Source organism: Podarcis cretensis, assembly GCF_951804945.1.
Source record: "Podarcis cretensis genome assembly, chromosome: 18".
NCBI lineage: Eukaryota > Metazoa > Chordata > Lepidosauria > Squamata > Lacertidae > Podarcis > Podarcis cretensis.
In genome coordinates this window covers 8,007,975-8,019,979 of record NC_137188.1, presented here as the reverse complement: position 1 = coordinate 8,019,979, position 12,005 = coordinate 8,007,975, and the positions used below count along the sequence as shown (strand labels likewise).

At 46.4% G+C, this 12,005-nt stretch overlaps 1 protein-coding gene across 1 annotated transcript in view; it reads left to right on the top strand.

Moving 5' to 3' along the window:
- ATCAY (ATCAY kinesin light chain interacting caytaxin) overlaps nt 1-12,005 on the top strand; it is a 31,056-nt gene that overhangs the window by 12,080 nt on the left and 6,971 nt on the right. The window contains exons 4-8 of the mRNA XM_079960849.1: nt 1,778-2,002; nt 2,653-2,838; nt 4,645-4,747; nt 7,648-7,779; nt 10,157-10,243. Coding sequence (XP_079816975.1) covers nt 1,778-2,002; nt 2,653-2,838; nt 4,645-4,747; nt 7,648-7,779; nt 10,157-10,243 — 733 coding nt within the window. The remainder of the gene's footprint in view (nt 1-1,777; nt 2,003-2,652; nt 2,839-4,644; nt 4,748-7,647; nt 7,780-10,156; nt 10,244-12,005) is intronic.

Genomic DNA, 12,005 nt, shown 5'->3' with positions numbered 1-12,005 from the left:
ACAAATGAGATATAGATGATAAAATGGATGGAAACTTAAAACTGCAGAGTTGAAGGCAGTGGCGTAGCGTGGGTTGTCAGCACCCGGGGCAAGGCAAGTAATTTGCGCCCCCTAACCCGTGGATTTGCGCTCCCTAACCCTACTCCTAACCCTAACCCCCAGATGTTGCGCCCGGTGCGGCCGGGCCCCCCTGCACCCCCCACACTACGCCACTGGTTGAAGGGACCCCCAAGGTCATCCAGCCCAACCCCGTGCAGTGCTGGAATTTTGAACCGCAAGAGCACGGGATAGAGATTCAGCGAGGCCGGAGGACCCACAAGTCAACACACAAACGCCAAAGGCTCTTGGAGAGACAGATGGTGTGCTAGATTGTGTCTGGAGGTGGTTGGAGGATGGATGGTGGCTAACAGATTGAGGTTGAATCCTGACAAGTACTGTTTTGGGGGACAGGAGGCAGGCAGGTGTGGGGGACGCCCTGGTCCTGAATGGGGCAACTGTGCCCCTGAAGGACCAGGTGCGCAGCCTGGGGGTCATTTTGGACTCACAACTGTCCATGGAGGCACAGGTCAATTCTGTGTCCAGGGCAGCTGTCTACCAGCTCCATCTGGAACGCAGGCTGAGACCCTACCTGCCCGCAGACTGTCTCGCTAGAGTGGTGCATGCTCTGGTTATCTCCCGCTTGGACTACTGCCATGCGCTCTACGTGGGGCTACCATTGAAGGTGACCCGGAAACTACAACTAATCCAGAATGTGGCAGCTAGACTGGTGACACACACACACACCTTTGAAGACATAACACCGGTCTTGAAAGACCTACATTGGCTCCCAGGATGTTTCCAAGCACAATTCCAAGTGTTGGTGTTGACCTTTAAAGCCCTAAACGGCCTCGGCCCAGTAGACCTGAAGGAGCGTCTCCACCCCCCATCGTCCAGCCCTGACACTGAGGTCCAGCGCCGAGGGCCTTCTGGTGGTTCCCTCCCTATGCGAAGTGAGGCTACAGGGAACAAGGCAGAGGGCCTTCTCGGTAGTGGCGCCCGCCCTCCCATCCAGATGTCAAGGGAATAAACAAATATCTAACTTTTAGAAGACATCTAAAGGCAGCCCTGTTTAGGGAAGTTTTTAATGTTTAATGCTGTATTATGTTTTTAATATTCCGTTGGGAACTGCCCAGAGTGTCTGGGGAAACCCGACCAGATGGGCGGGGTATAAATAATAAATTATTATTATTATTACAGTGGTACCTCTGGTTACAAACTTAATTCACTCCAGAGGTCCGTTCTTAACCTGAAACCGTTGTTAACCTGAGGTACCTGTTTAGCTAATGGGGCCTCCCGTCAACTGATGCATATTGGGGCAAGAAATATGAATTTCTTTTCTTTCTTTCTTGTTATTTATACTTAAACATCATGCAAAGAAGGACTGAATAAAACGAACAAATAATACAAAAACAGAAAAAAATACGAAAGCAAAATTACAAGGATATAAACACAATAACCTAGTTAGTTAGAAGTCACTTTATTCCTTTTTCTTCTTTTTTCAGTATTATTTTTCCGTCTTCTTTTTCCTTTTTTAAGGAGAATATAATGTTTTATATTTTTGATTGCAGTTTTGGGGCAAGAAATATGAATTTCATGCTCCCGGGGTCTGCATTGGAGGTGGTGGACCAAGAACGAGACCTTGGGGTTGTAATAGATAGCTCAGTTAAGACGTTAATTAGCTGTACAAGTTGCTTCTCAACTGGCTCTTTCCCCCCTCTTTCCAAATGTAAATCCACAGCTCCTCCGAACACGTTAAATTTTAGTAACGGGGCTCATCACAAGCGGAAGACGCTCGTTGCCCCAGAAATCAACATTTCCCTGGACCAGAGCGAAGGCTCTCTCCTGTCAGATGATTTCCTGGACACGCCGGACGACCTGGACATTAATGTTGATGACATCGAAACCCCCGATGAGACCGATTCTCTTGAGTTCCTGGGGAATGGAAACGAACTGGAATGGGAGGGTAAGTAAAGGGGAATTTAAAAAACCCTCCACAATATTTTATGCATTTTCATACGGCTTCGAGATGATAGCTGAGGGCAAGAAGGAGCTGAAAAAGTTGCCCCCCCCCATGCAAATAGGTGGAATATCACCTACGGATATCACCCACCCTATTAGTACCCCCTATAGTCCTAAAATAGAGGGACATGGGTAGCGTTGTGGGTTAAACCACAGAACCTAGGACTTGCCGATCAGAAGGTCGGCGGTTCGAATCCCCACAACGGGGTGAGCTCCCGTTGCTCGGTCCCTGCTCCTGCCAACCTAGCAGTTCAAAAGCATGTCAAAGTACAAGTAGATAAAAAGGTACCACTCCAGTGGGAAGGTAAACGGCGTTTCCGTGCGCTGCTCTGGTTCGCCAGAAGCGGCTTAGTCCTGCTGGCCACATGACCCGGAAGCTGTACGCCGGCTCCCTCAGCCAATAAAGCGAAATGAGTGCCGCAACCCCAGAGTCCGCCATGACTGGACCTAATGGTCAGGGGTCCCTTTAACTTTAAGGTGCTAGTGGACAATATTTATATATATATATTTATATGTCCCTTAATACTCGTCTCCCAAACACTTTCTGTACAATCGAGCCTTGCTAGTGATGGTCTTTGTGAATTCCCCCCTCAGACGACACTCCTGTGGCCACAGCCAAAAACATGCCGGGAGACAGCGCGGATTTATTTGGAGATGGAGCCGTGGAAGGGGGCAGCGCCACAAACGGCCGCCTGTGGAGAACGGTCATCATTGGGGAGCAAGAACACCGAATTGACCTGCAGATGATCAAGCCGTACATGAAAGTGGTGACGCACGGAGGTGAGGAGCCTAAGGGGGGCTTGCATTTATTATTATTATTATTATTATTATTATTATTATTATTATTATTGCATTCGGGGGGAGGATTTGTGTCGCTGGGTGTGCAGATGGGTCAGTTAAGATGCGCATTTGGCAATACAGTGATACCTCAGGTTAAGTACTTAATCCGTTCCAGAGGTCCATACTTAACCTGAAACGGTTCTTAACCTGAAGCACCACTTTAGCTAATGGGGCCTCTTGCTGCTGCCGCTTCGCCGGAGCACAATTTCTGTTCTCATCCTGAAGCAAAGTTCTTAACCTGAAGCACTGTTTCTGGGGTAGGGGAGTCTGTAAGCTGAAACGTATGTAACCTGAAGCAGATGTAACCCGAGGTACCACTGTATCCAAGCAAACAGCATCAGCAGCTAACTCAGCCTAGATATTGATTTGATGGATGGATGGCGGTTAACAGATTGAGGTTGATCCCTAACAAGACAGAAGTACAGTGGTACCTCAGGTTAAGAACTTAATTTGTGTGTTCTTAACCTGAAACTGTTCTTAACCTGAGGTACCACTTTAGCTAATGGGGCCTCCCGCTGCCGTCGCGCGATTTCTGTTCTCATCCTGAAGCAAAGTTCTTAACCTAATTCTGGGTTAGTGGAGTCTGTAACCTGAAGCGTCTTTAGCCTGAAGTGTCTGTAACTCAAGGTACCACTGTACTGTTTTCAGAGAACAAGGGGTGAGCAGGTGTGGAGGACTCCCTGGTCCTGAATGGGGTAACTGTGCCCCTGAAGGACCAGGTGCGCAGCCTGGGAGTCATTTTGGACTCACAACTGTCCATGGAGGCGCAGGTCAATTCTGTGTCCAGGGCAGCTGTCTACCAGCTCCATCTGGTACGCGGGCTGAGACCCTCCCTGCCCGCAGACTGTTACTGTGTTTTGTAACACATGTTTTGCATACCCCCAAAGCCAAGCCAAGCCAAGTCAAGTTTTATTGCGGCAAAAGCCAGCGACACAGAACACCACAACATCAAACAAAAGGAAATCAACAACAGCATCAAGAAGAAGAAAAAATTACACAAGGGAACTTCGCAGTGTGCCATTCAACAAAAGAGATTTACGCTTCCTGATTGCTAAAGTGCAAAATTTGGCCACCTCATATGATATTGAGCTTGAGGAATCTTCGGTCAAGGGTATACCCCCAAAGCAGTATATTAATGCTCAGGGCAAATAAAAACAAAACAAACTCCTTTTGCCCGGCCATTCCATGTCCAGCTCAGCTCCCCAACCCACTTTAATTAATTGATGTCTGTTTTTATGCATATTGTGTTGTTTATATAATGTTAGCCACTCTCAGCCCAGCCTCGGCCAGGGAGGGTGGGATAGAAATAAATTATTATTATTATTATTATTATTATTATTATTATTATTAGGGATGCGGGTGGTGCTGTGGGTTAAACCACAGAGCCTAGGGCTTGCTGATCAGAAGGTTGGCGGTTCAAATCCCCGCAATGACGGGGTGAGCTCCCGTTCCTCAGTCCCTGCTCCTGCCCACCTAGCAGTTCGAAAGCACGTCAAAGTGCAAGTAGATGAATAGGTACCGCTCCGGCGGGAAGATAAACGGCGTTTCCGTTCGCTGCTCTTGTTGGCCAGAAGCAGCTTAGTCCTGCTGGCCACATGACCCGGAAGCTGTACGCCAGCTCCCTCGGCCAATAAAGCGAGATGAGCGCTGCAACCCCAGAGTCGGCCACGACTGGACCTAATGGTCATGGGTCCCTTTACCTTTACCACTGTATTATTATTTGTTTCCTGTCTGTTTCTCTCTCAGGTTATTACGGAGAAGGACTGAACGCCATCATCGTCTTTGCTGCCTGCTACCTGCCAGACAGCAGCCTGCCAGATTATCATTATATCATGGAGAACCTTTTCCTGTGAGTGACTTTTTCTTGCCTTCTGCTTGGAACGGAGGAGGGAAAACTTGCTTTTAGCTCCGTTTGGATTAATTTCCCTCGCACCTCCTTTGATTGGCCACATCAGGGTGGTGATGGATTTGTTAAAACTGGGAAGGGTGGCAGTGCTCGGGGGCATTTTGGAAACTGCCCCCATTTCCTTCGAAACACTTTTGCCCCCACAAGGCCAAACTCTGCAAAAGTCATCACCTGGCTATAGCCGGCGATTTCACCAATCCTCATCCCAACATTATTATTTTTATTTTTATTAAAAATTATTTATCCTTTTCAAATTTATACATTTCACTAGTTTTAAAATCATTTAACATTTCGAAACAAGGGCTTCCTTCCTCCTCTTTCTGCGGTTCCTTAAATCAATTTTTAATATCTTCTGCATCTCCAAATTAACTCAATTTACTCATTTATGCATCTACTTTAAATATACACTCTTATAAAACTGCAGGTTATTTTTACAATAACCCTGCCAATGTGTTCATCTACAGATAGGTAGCCGTGTTGGTCTGCCATAGTCAAAACAAAATAAAAAAACTCCTTCCAGTAGCACCTTAAAGACCAACTAAGTTAGTTTTTGGTATGAGCTTTCGTGTGCATGCACACTTCTTCAGATACACTGAAACAGAAGTCACCAGACCCTTATTAGACATGACAAAGCCATTTTTCACCTTCTCACCCCTTGCTTTTTCCTGTAAGACCTATTGCAGTCGTTAAGAGTCGTCAACAGGCTCATCACAGCTATCTGCCAATCACCCAATCCCACCACCCTTCTGAGTAATACCCCTCCCCACCTTCTCACTATATAGAAGGGTCTGGTGACTTCTGTTTCAGTGTATCTGAAGAAGTGTGCATACACACGAAAGCTCATACCAAGAACTAACTTAGTTGGTCTTTAAGGTGCTACTGGAATGTTTTCATCTGTTTACAACTTATCTGCAAATATTCAGTAAGCCATTCCCATTCTTTTATAAAAAGTTTTCTATCTCGGTGTCTTATTTTTCCCGGTAAGTTTTGCCATTTCTGCTTATTCCGTAAGTTTTTGTATCCATTCCTCCTTTGCTGGGACTTCTGCTTCTTTCCGTTTTGGGGCAAGCCTCAGCGCCTAGGGCTTGCCGATCGAAAGGTCGGCGGTTCGAATCCCTGCGGCGGGGTGCGCTCCCGCTGCTCGGTCCCAGCGCCTGCCAACCTAGCAGTTCGAAAGCACCTCCGGGTGCAAGTAGTTAAATAGGGACCGCTTACCAGCGGGAAGGTAAACGGCGTTTCCGTGTGCGGCTCTGGCTCGCCAGAGCAGCGATGTCACGCTGGCCACGTGACCCGGAAGTGTCTCCGGACAGCGCTGGCCCCTGGCCTCTTAAGTGAGATGGGCGCACAACCCCAGAGTCTGCCAAGACTGGCCCGTACGGGCAGGAGTACCTTTACCTTTACCGTAACATTCTTGCCGCTGTAGTGGCATACATAGATAGGTTTCTATGCAGTTTCGGTAGCTCTGGAAAGGAAAGGAAAGCTTCTGGGTTTTGTTTGTTTTTACAAATGTTATTTTAAACAACCTTTTCAACATCCTTTATTTATTTTTCTGTCTCTGCTGTCCCCTCTCAACTAACCACTAAGTTAGACAATGATAACAATATTCATAATTTTATTAATTATATGCTGGCCATCTGACTGGGTTGCCCCCAGCCACTCAGAGAGAAACAAGAAGTCCATTTAGAGCAACTGTGTTTTCATCCTTTGTGCTGAGCATCGTGGTCCATGGATCAGCCTATGTAGCCCTTACCAAATGCATTATCTGTGTCTTCGTGTATGTACACACAGAAATGGAGGACGCTCTGGTCCTGAATGGGGTAACTGTGCCTCTGAAGGACCAGGTGTGCAGCCTGGGGGTCATTTTGGACTCACAGATATCCATGGAGGCACAGGTCAGTTCCATGCCCAGAGCGGCTGTCTACCAGCTCCATCTGGCATGCAGGCTGAGACCCTACCTGCCTGCGGACTGTCTCGCCAGAGTGGTGCATGCTCTGGTTATGTCCCGCTTGGACTACTGCCATGCGCTCTCCGTGGGGCTAACTTTGAAGGTGACTCAGAAACTGCAACTAATCCAGAATGCGGCAGCTAGACTGGTGACTGGGAGCGGCTGCCGAGACCATATAACACCGGTTCTGAAAGACCTACATTGGCTCCCAGGACGTTTCCGAGCACAATTCAAAGTGTTGGTGCTGACCTTGAAAGCGCGCGTGCGCACACACACACACACACAGAGCATTTATATATCAAAAGCATTTACAAACCACTTAATATTTCAAAAATCTGTAAGTGGTGTACAGCCTGCCATTAAAACAAAAAGACAACCTAAAACCAGTAATATTGCAGAATAAAACACATAACCTGGAAGATAACTGACCTGGCCTGCTCCTGTGCTTTTAACATCAAGCACAATTCAAAGTGATGGTGCTAAACGGCCTTGGTCCAGTATACCTGAAGGAGTGTCTCCAACCCCATCATCCAGCCCGGACACTGAGGTCCACCTCCGAGGGCCTTCTGCCAGTCCCTCCCTGCGAGAAGCAAAGTTACAGGGAACCAGGCAAAGGGCCTTCTCGGTAGTGGCACCCACCCTGTGGAACGCCCTCCCATCAGATGTCAAAGAAATAAACAACTACCTGACTTTTAGAAGACATCAGAAGGCAGCCCTGTTTAGGGAAGCTTTTAATATTTGATGAATCATTGTATTTTAATATTTTGCTGGAAGCTGCCCATAGTGGCTGGGGAAGCCCAGCCAGATGGGCGGGGTATAAATTCTTCTTCTTCTTCTTCTTCTTCTTCTTCTTCTTCTTCTTCTTCTTCTTAGTTATCTGCTTCTGGTTTTCTAACAGGTATGTGATAAGCAGCTTGGAGTTGCTAGTGGCAGAGGATTATATGATTGTGTACATGAACGGTGCTACGCCACGCAGGAGAATGCCAGGGATCGGCTGGTTGAAAAAATGCTACCAAATGATAGACAGAAGGTGAGGTTTGTGAATTGAGTCCATGACAATGGGCCATGTTTTGCAAGGGATGAGGATGACCGTTTACATATGTGTGTTTATGTGTGCGGTAATTTATTTATTTCATAAGATTTATACACCACTAGTCTGTTAAAAGGGACGCGAGTGGCGCTGTGGGTTAAACCACAGAGCCTAGGACTTGCCAATCAGAAGGTCGGCGGTTTGAATCCCCGCGATGGGGTGAGCTCCCGTTGCTCAGTCCCTGCTCCTCCCAACCTAGCAGTTCAAAAGCGTGTCAAAGTGCAAGTAGATAAATAGGCACCACACCAGCAGGAAGGTGAACGGCGTTTCCATGCGCTGCTCTGGTTCGCCAGATGCAGCTTTGTCCTGCTGGCCACATGACCCGAAGCTGTACGCCGGCTACCTTGGCCACTAAAGCGAGATGAGCACCGCAACCCAATGGTCAGTCATGACCGGACCTAATGATCAGGGGTCCCTTTACCTTTACTAGTCTGTTAAAAAAAACAAAACGAACCAAACAAACCTTCAAAGCGGTTTACAAAAAAACACATATACAGTGGTGCCCCGCAAGACGAATGCCTCGCAAGACGGAAAACTCGCTAGACGAAAGGGTTTTCCGTTTTGGAGGTGCTTCGCAAAACAAATTTCCTATGGGCTTGCTTTGCAAGACGAAAATGTCTTGCGAGTTCCTGCGGGGTTTTTTTCCTCCCCCCCCCCTTTTTCTAAGCCGCCAAGCCGATAAGCCGCTAAAAGCCGCTAATAGCGCTAATCCGCTAAGCCGTCAATGGGCTTGCTTCGCAAGACGGAAAAACCGCTAGACGAAGAGAATCGCGGAACGGATTCCTTTCGTCTTGCGAGGCACCACTGTATTGTAAGAACTGAAGTCTAATAATATATTGAGATTCAAGATTCCCAACCCCTTATGCAGCTGTAAACTCTTTACCAGAGTCTTCCACTGTCCTGAGTGGAAACCCAGCCAGATGGGCGGGGTATTAATAATAATAATAATAATAATAATAATAATAATAATAATAATAATAATAATAATTGGTGACCTAGGGTGTGTAGACACAGTTTTACTTCTTGCCTTAGAAATTTGAAACCATTCCTACGGAAGACAGTAGGATTTCTCGCATGTAATCATTCATGCACTTTGATTTAAACAAACTGTCGCTCTAACTTTTGCCCTGTCCGCTGGTTTATGTTTTGGCTTAAGTTTCATATGCATATGTCTAATTTGGAATATTTAATGTGATTGGATTGGATTGTTAAAGTGAAAAATTTAATAAAAATTATTTTTTTATAAAAAAAAGTAGTCAGGGGTGATGGGATTTGTAGTCCAAAAACAGCTGGAGACCAAGTTTGGGAAACCCTGATTTAAAACTTATTGAAAGGGTTCAAATATTACTTGCAAAGATATGCAAGAGAAATTGTGTGTGTGTGTGTGTGTGTATACTGTATTTTTCACTCCATAAGGCACACCGGACCATAAAGTGCACCTAGTTTTTAGAGGGGGAAATCAAGGGAAAACCCCTTTAAGGAGCGCGCAGCTCCTGCGGGCTTTTCCTGCCTGCCTCCCCCCTGCATTTGCTCCATAAGATACACACACATTTCCCCTTACTTTTTAGGAGGGGAAAAGTGTGTCATGGAGCGAAAAATACGATATAGATAGATAGATAGATAGATAGATAGATAGATATAGATGGGACGAGGGTGGCGCTGTGGGTTAAACCACAGAGCCTAGGACTTGCCAATCAGAAGGTCGGCAGTTCGAATCCCCGTGACAGGTTGAGCTCCCATTGCTCGGTCTCTGCTCCTGCCAACCTAGCAGTTTGAAAGCACGCCAGGGCAAGTAGATAAATAGGTACCACTCCAGCGGGAAGGTAAACGGCGTTTCCATGCGCTGCTCTGGTTCGCCAGAAGTGACTTAGTCATCTGGCCACATGACCCGGAAGCTGTACTCCGGCTCCCTCGGCCAATAAAGCAAGATGAGCGCCACAACCCCAGAGTCGGCCACGACTGGACCTAATGGTCAGGGGTCCCTTTACCTTTACCTATATATATATATATATGGCAAGGGTCACCAATGTTTTTGGACTCCAAGTCCCATCATTTCTGACCATTGATCATACTGGCAGGGGCTGATGGGAGATGGAGTCCAACATCTGGCATACAGATTCACTAGCTTTTTTAAAAAAAACCAACCTCGTTTTTACACAGTAAAATAGAAAGCTTCCAGAATCTGAGGGAGAGGAGAAATTAAATTGATATTGTGTTTGTGTATGAAGGTTTGTATCTGGCGCAGAACTAATGCACGACCAAAGGCAACTGCTCATATCTGTTCTTACACCTCCCTGCCTTCTGTTTTTTATCACAGGTTGCGGAAAAACCTGAAAGCACTGATAATCGTTCACCCGTCGTGGTTCATTCGAACGGTCCTGGCTATATCGAGGCCGTTCATCAGGTATGAGCAGCCGAGAGGATAGCTGCCTTGAAGCCGGTTAAACATGTCTTGACGCCTCTCTGGGTGGTTTAGACTACAACTCCCATCAAGCCCCAGCCAGCACGATGGGAGTTGTAGTCCAAAACATCTTTCTCTAAATTTAGCCCACCCCTCATGCTCCAAAGAGCGCTAAGAGAAGTCCCAGCACGATGGATCCAGGTCCTGCTATCCAAACATAAGGCAAATGGTTCGTCAGGTGAGCGTTCACATAACAAGTCAACCATTTCCATTGATTCTTATGGGGAAATTTCTAATGCGTTCCCGACCGTGGAATTTTGACCCCAAAATGATGGAAAACCTGGGCAAACCCTGGGAAACCCTCTGGAACCTTGTAAAGGGCAAACAAGGAAGGGGGAAATGCTCTCTTATTCTCCCTCTCTCTCCCTGTTCCTCCCAGGAGTTTCTGGCAAAACGGTTTCAGCTGACCAGCAAAACACAAAAGACTTGTTTTAAGTCTGCTTATTTATTTACAGCATCACATGCAGGTCTGGCCGTTTGGATATCTGAATCTGCAGTGTGTATAGTGATGTTTAGGTACTAATTCCTCACGTTTGGATAAGTGATTTTTCGCATGATGACCTCTTTCGCAGAATTGCAGAGTTGGACCGTGGGGGTCATCTAGTCCAATGCAGGAATATTTTGCCCAACATGGGGCTCAAACCCACGACCCACATGTACAACCTTTCAAACCAAGGTAGCATGGTAGCTTAATGAATCAGAGACGGACCGAGAGAACCCCAACTTCAAACTCTATGTAGTCACAATTTCTCAGACTAACCCGTTTTGTGAAGATAAATGGGGGAAGCCATCAGGATAGAATACTAAGAGGAATAACATAATAATGGGTTGCAGTCAACTATTTCTACTAAAGAGTAGACCCATTGAAATTAATGGAGCATAGTTGGTCATGTCCATCAATGGCTCTACTCTGAGTAGGATTAACATTTGATTCAGCCCAATGATCATAATAATAGGTTGGATTCAGTGTTAGCCCTAGTATGAGACCCACGAAAATTGATGGACAAGACGTTAATTTCAGTGGGTCTACTCTGAGTAGGGCTTCGTTGGCTACAACTAGGTGGGGATGGTTCTGTATCATTGGATGCTAAATGTAACATTTGTATTCCAGAAATTCTAGAACAAGGGTTACCAGACCTTTTTCTTCTCCCTGCAAATGACCCCCATTCTGAACTTCTCTCTATATATGAAAGCAGTTTCATGCCACCAGCCCAAGTGGTTGACTTTCAAGGGGGTCCAAGGTTAATTGCAACATCCTGCAAAGGCCACACTGTGGCCCCCATGGCAGTAAGCGAAAGATCAAATGAAAAGAATGTCTTACCAGTTAGAATCTTTAATAATCACAGTGCAAGAACAAAGAGCACATCTTCTAGAAATGGCGGTGCTCCCAGTTAAGGATTCCACCCCTTGCCATCCCTATTAATCTATGTCACTCCTATGTCTTGTAATCTGAGTTGGTACCCACTGCGCTTTCTGTTCTAACACTTTCTGAGCCCTCCATGTTTTTGGAGAAGGAGAGTGGATGCTGTCCAGACAGAGACTATGAATCTGTTAACTCTCCTCTAGTGTTTCTTCTGCTAGCCATTCCCCAACCTGTATTCCCCAGCTTCTGCTTTTTGAACTATGCCCCTCTGCAAACCACTGTTCCAGATCTATCACTATATCTGAAGGAGCGTTTCCACCCCCATCGTCCTACCCGGACACT